Source organism: Triticum urartu, chromosome 2A (assembly GCF_056163025.1).
Source record: "Triticum urartu cultivar PI428250 chromosome 2A, HENAU_Tu73, whole genome shotgun sequence".
Lineage (NCBI taxonomy): Eukaryota > Viridiplantae > Streptophyta > Magnoliopsida > Poales > Poaceae > Triticum > Triticum urartu.
In genome coordinates this window covers 64,142,207-64,148,461 of record NC_141874.1, presented here as the reverse complement: position 1 = coordinate 64,148,461, position 6,255 = coordinate 64,142,207, and the positions used below count along the sequence as shown (strand labels likewise).

At 45.5% G+C, this 6,255-nt stretch overlaps 1 protein-coding gene across 1 annotated transcript; it reads left to right on the top strand.

Annotated features, from left to right (window-relative positions):
* Window positions 1-2,190: 2,190 nt before the first annotated feature.
* On the top strand, window positions 2,191-3,197 carry LOC147983778 (uncharacterized). Its single transcript, XM_087539593.1, has 3 exons — window positions 2,191-2,271; window positions 2,361-2,643; window positions 2,736-3,197. The coding sequence occupies exons 1-3, from the start codon at window positions 2,209-2,211 to the stop codon at window positions 3,122-3,124; spliced, it is 735 nt and encodes a 244-aa protein (XP_087395719.1). The 5' UTR covers window positions 2,191-2,208; the 3' UTR covers window positions 3,125-3,197.
* Window positions 3,198-6,255: the final 3,058 nt, after the last annotated feature.

Here is a 6,255-nt window from a genome sequence, read left to right as displayed (position 1 = left end):
CAAAATTGAGATGTTATGCTTGCTGTTTTGACCTGAATTGAGATGTTATTGTAGCTGTTATGCTTGCTGTCAAAATGTTGTCTTGTAATGCAAAAGATTGCAAAATGATCATACAGAAGATTTTTTTGAACATCTTTAGTTCAAGTTTTGGTCAGAATGTTGTCTTGTAGTTGTTGTGATCATTTAGTAGTTGTTGTGATCATCTTGTAATTGTTTTGGTCAGAATGTTGTCTTGTAGATGCTATTTTAACTGAATTTTGGTCAGAACTGAATATGCTATTTTAACTGAATTGTGCTTCAACTGAACCCATTTCATTGTGAGCAAAAAAATATGCACCAGTGGGGACTCGAACCCACGACCGTGCGCTTGTTTCACTATGTTTCTACCACTGGGCTAGGACGAGGCTATTAGTCTTCCACTCTATGCCAACCTTTTTGAATATATCAAACTAGTCAAGTATGAAGCACACACCTCACTGACAAGTGGGCCACTCGACCCACTCGCTGACAAGTGGGCCATTTTGCTATTGTACCCAAGCTACCACAAATATGCGCGTGGCCAAAAAATATGCGCGTGCGGGGGCTCGAACCCACGACCGTGCGCTTATCTCACTGTGTTTCGACCACTGGGCTAGGAAGAGGTTGTTGGTTTTGTAATCTATGCCCACCCTTTTTAATATATCAAACCAGTCACGTAGCAAACACCAAACTCGCTGATAAGTGGACCTGCTCCCTCTCTTTTCCCCACTTCTCCTCACCACTCGACCCGCTCCTCCTCTCCATCGACGACGCCGCCCACCGCTGCCGGCTCCTTCCTCTCCCACCGCTGGCCTCCCCACCACCGCCGGCTCCTTCCTCTCCCACCGCCGCCGACTCCTTCCTCTCTCTCTCGAGGTATGCATCCTTCCTCTCTCTCTCCTTCCTGGTTGGATTAGTTTTCTGCTACTGGTTAGATTAGGGTTCTTGCCGTCGCCTAGATTGGATTAGATTAGATAGGGATTGGATTAGATTAGGGTTTGATTTGGTTAGGGTTTGATTGGGACTGCATTAGATTAGATTAGGTTGGATTATTAGGGATTGGATTATGTTTCCTCACAGATGTTCTTTAATAGATAGATGCTCCTTTCCAGCTAATATAGCATTGGAGGTGAGTTATTACTATGGCTTGCTTTAACCAGTGTTGTCCAGGTCCTTCATCATCCAGTGTTGTCGTCATAGCAGGGCTTCATTGTCCATTTGTACATATGAACTGCATTTGTACAGTAGTTAATTCTCTTAAGATAAGTTGTAATGCATGTTTGTCCTTGGGTGTATCTGGCATATTCTGAATATTAAGTGAAAAAGAAGCTTGTCTCTGTACACATTGTTGTTTCTTTTGCCTAGAATCATGGGCTGCGGTCTCTAATTTTTTTTTTGTGGAATTCTGTATGGTTTATTTTGACGATCAAGAGATGAATGCCAAAGCATGTTGGATGCTGCTAGTTTTATCTTGAGAAACTGGAGGCATCACAAACAAATGGATGTGTTGTTGCATTGAAGCAACTGGCAAGAGGATTATATTGAGGCAGTGAGACACTAGTGTGTTCTAATTTGTTTTTCTTTTTGTAATGTTTTACCCGAGTGGCTAATCACTGCTATGTAGGTGTACAAATACAATGTGATCATGCTAAGCATTGCTATGTTGGTGCTTATGTTCTGATGTGTACAAATACAATTCTATCTAGGTGTTTGCACTGCTAAGATTTTCTTGATCTCTTGTTTTTTCTGTTTTGATGTTATATTCATAGAAGTTTGCATATGTGTGCATCATGTAATGTGATCATGCTAGCTCAAATGATCATAATGTATTGATGATGCATGAAGTATTTCCTGCTATAATTTTCTTCAGTCACACTGTTGTTTTGCTGTGCTTGATAAACCTGAGACTTCTTTCTATTGTAATATTGAAACTGTTGTTTTGCTGTACACTATTGGTCCATTTATAATAGATATGGTTCTGGTCAATTTATAGTAGATATGGTTCTGGTCAATTTATATTGCTGTGTTCTGGTCAATTTATAGTAGATTTTAGTGTTGTTGCTGTTGGTGGTCACCTGATGATGTTGTTGTTGCTGTTGATGTTGATGTGCTTGTTTTAGTGTTAGTTTACTATGCTATTGATGTTGATGTGCTTGTTTAATTTACAATGCTGCTTTTCAGATAAGTGAGATGGCTGGCTTGGAAGGTTTCGAGTTCTTCGAGATCGTAATTGAGAAATCTTGCAGTAGGCAGGTATGTTTATCATCACTCATTTCTTTATCATCACTTTGCTGTCTAGTGCTTGATTGCCACAATTAACCACTGCTTGACCCTCGCTACAGAGGCTGCCTGACAAGTTTGCGAAGATGCTCGCCGGCCATGAGCCCCACAAAGTGAAGCTGCGGGAGGCCGGCAGCGGGCTTCACAGGCTGTGGGAAGTGTTGGTGATGTTTGATGGTGAAGGCCACATGTACCTAGGGCCCGTTTGGGAGCATTTCTCCTGCGCCCATGAGCTACAGCTCGGGTACTTCATTGTCTTCCGCTACGACGGCGACGCCATGTTCACCGTGAAGATGTTCGACAACACCATGTGCCGCATGTACTACCAGCACGACGACGATGCCAGTAAGCTCTCTGCCTCTCTTCTTCCTGTCCTTTTGGCTTCCTCTACCTGCACGACAACAACACCATGTTCACACTTTGTTGCATTTGGCCAGGCAATGGGAGCAGCAGTGGGGATGACGAGGAGCAGAGCGAGGATGACGACGAGGAGCAGAGCGGGGATGATGAGCAGAGCGGGGATGACGAGGAGCAGCCTATTCTGGCTGACGACGAACATGCTATGGTGGTGGCTGACAACGACCCTGCTATGGTGGTGGCGGATGACGACCTTGCTATGGTGGTGGCGGACGACGACCTTGCTATGGTGGTGGCGGACGACGACCTCGCGATGGTGGTGGCGGACGACGACCTCGCGATGGTGGCGGCGCCTGCAATCCCACAGCTTGGCGACAGGACCATGCCAATTGTGGTAGAGGAGTACATCCGCGTTGGGATTCGCCACTCTGAGCGCATCAGGTTGATGAAGGAGAAGAAGGAGGAGTGAAGGTGTTAAGAAGGTGTTCAGCATGTTAGGTTTAAGCTTGTTAGTGTAATATGAACATGTCAATGTTAAGTATGCCAGGTTTAATTTTGTGCATGCTCATGGATGCTGTATGACAGTGTCATCTAAACAAGTCATGTTTTTAACAATGAATATTCAGTTTGGTAATTGATGGGAATTGAAATTTTTTATGCATGCTCATGGATGAAAGATAAAATTATGGGTTTCTGTGCATGCTCATGTATGAAACAATATAAGTTTCATTTTTTGAATGCTAAAAACATGACTCAAACCCTAGCCACGGACGACCGCCTTGACTAAATCCGCCGGTTTTTGAAAACACCGTAAAAATTCAAAGGGTGTGTCTAGGGCACATCTAGATGTGCTCTAGTTATTGCACATCTAAGTGAGTGAATCAAGCATAAAGAGAAAAGAAAAAAGAAAAAGGAAAATATCCACACGAATCTCGACGTAAGATCAATGCCATAGGACTTAGATGTGCAATACTTATGGCACATCCAGATGTGCTTTAGCAAAACTGAAATTCAAAAACCGTTTTTCATTTTTCGAATGCAAAAGACATGCATTTTTCGTGAAGCGGCTACAAGGAGGGGCACCCCAAATGGCGCCATTCCATGTCTATCTCAAAGTAGACCCTATTTTACGGACGGTCGCCAAAAAGCATGCATTTCCGACCCTCGTAGCTACTCCCGGCAATTCGGACCACCTTCGGCCGATTCAGCTGGAACCGGCTGGAATTTGAACTGCGGGTCCTCCATAGCTTGCCCGTTATTTTCACTAAAAATTCTTTTTAGCTTCACATGTAGGCATTTCATCACAGAATCGACAATAGATTTGCACGGCTCAAACCCTAGCCACGGACGGTCGCCGCGACGAAATCGGCCGGTTTTTGAAAACACCGTAAAAAATTCAAAAAAATCAAAAAATGGGAGACCTTCGCGTCACATCATCAAATGTGGCCTACCAACTAGCAAAAATACTAAACTTGCAATACCAGCGTTTTGTTGAAAAAGTGTTCTCAAAAACGACCTACCATGAACGAAGATTCATGGCTTTCAAACCAAACTAGCAATGATATGGCCGCATCCGTTGAATAGTTTCTGATAATATGCCCAAATTGGGCGCATGCCTCCATCTTGTGATGGCAAACAATGTTGCCAAAGCGAGGTTCCAACTTGTTTAACAAAAAAACCGTTTTTCATTTTTTAAATGCAAAAGACATGCGTTTTTCGTGAAGCGGCTACAAGGAGGGGCACCCCAAACGGCGCCATTCCATGTCTATCTCAAAGTAGACCCTATTTTACGGACGGTCGCCAAAAAGCATGCATTTCCGACCCTCGTAGCTACTCCCGGCAATTCGGACCACCTTCGGCCGATTCAGCTGGAACCGGCTGGAATTTGAACTGTGGGTCCTCCATAGCTTGCCCGTTATTTTCACTAAAAATGCTTTTTAGCTTCACAGGTAGGCATTTCATCACAGAATCGACAACAGATTTGCACGGCTCAAACCCTAGCCACGGACGGCCGCCACGACGACGGTCGGTTTTTGAAAACACCATAAAAAATTCAAAAAAAATCAAAAAAATGGGAGACCTCCGCTTCACATCATCAAATGTGGCCTACCAACTAGAAAAAATACTAAACTTGCAATACCGGCGTTTTCTTGAAAAAGTGTTCTCAAAAACGACCTACCATGAACGAAGATTCATGGCTTTCAAGCCAAACTAGCAATGATATGGCCGCATCCGTTGAATAGTTTCTGATAATATGCCCAAATTGGGCACATGCCTCCGTCTTGTGATGGCAAACAATGTTGCCAAAGCGAGGTTCCAACTTGTTTAACAAAAAAACCGTTTTTCATTTTTTGAATGCAAAAGACATGCGTTTTTCGTGAAGCGGCTACAAGGAGGGGCACCCCAAACGGCGCCATTCCATGTCTATCTCAAAGTAGACCCTATTTTACGGATGGTCGCCAAAAGCATGCATTTCCGACCCTCGTAGCTACTCTCGGCAATTCGGACCACCTTCGGCCGATTCAGCTGGAACCGGCTGGAATTTGAACTATGGGTCCTCCATAGCTTGCCCGTTATTTTCACTAAAAATGCTTCTTAGCTTCACAGGTAGGCATTTCATCACAGAATCGACAACAGATTTGCACGGCTCAAACCCTTGCCACGGACGGCCGCCGCGACGAAATCGGCCGGTTTTTGAAAACACCGTAAAAAATTCAAAAAAAAATCAAAAAAATGGGAGACCTCCGCGTCACATCATCAAATGTGGCCTACCAACTAGCAAAAATACTAAACTTGCAATACCGGTGTTTTCTTGAGCTACTCGGTATGATTTTAACCATGATTTCTACAAAGTTTACAAATAAACCCTATTTTTTTCTACACCCAAACCCAAAAGGATTTCCCTCCCACACCAAAATTTTCCCTCCACCAAAATTTCCCTCTCCCAAAATTTCCCTCCACTCCCTCTCCCACTACCAGGCGGGTCCCACCACTCCCTCTCCCACTAACACGCGGGATCCCCTCCCCTCCCCTCCCAAAATTTCCCCATTCCCCTCCCCTCTCCCCGACGAACCCTAGCTTCTCCCTCCCCGAGCCGCCCCGCCGACGACCACTCCCTCCCCTGCTCCGTGCCGCCCCGCCGCCCGTCCTCTGCTCCGCCCCTCCATTCCCCACCTGCCAGCCCCGACGAATCCCCCTCCCCTCTCCCCACCCCGCAACCCTAGCCCCTCCTCCTCTGCTCTGCCCTGCCCCGCTCTGCTCCTCGATGACAAATCGCCGCTCCGCTCCTCTACATCGACGACGGTGGTGACAAGAGGGTAGACGCGAGCGACGACTGCGACAGGAGCCACCTCTGCATCATCTACAACACGACGACAGGTACTCCCCTCGTTAGGGTTAGGATTTTCTGGTGGTTCGGTGGATCTCATGGTGCATCTTCTAGGGTTAGGATCTCATGGTGCATCTTCTAGGGTTAGGATTTCCTGATGGTTAGGGTTAGGATCTCTTGGTGGTTAGGGTTCTTCTTCATGGGGATGGGGATGGGGATGGATTCATGGGGTTAGGATTCATGGGATGATATCCTTCTTGTTCATGGGGTTA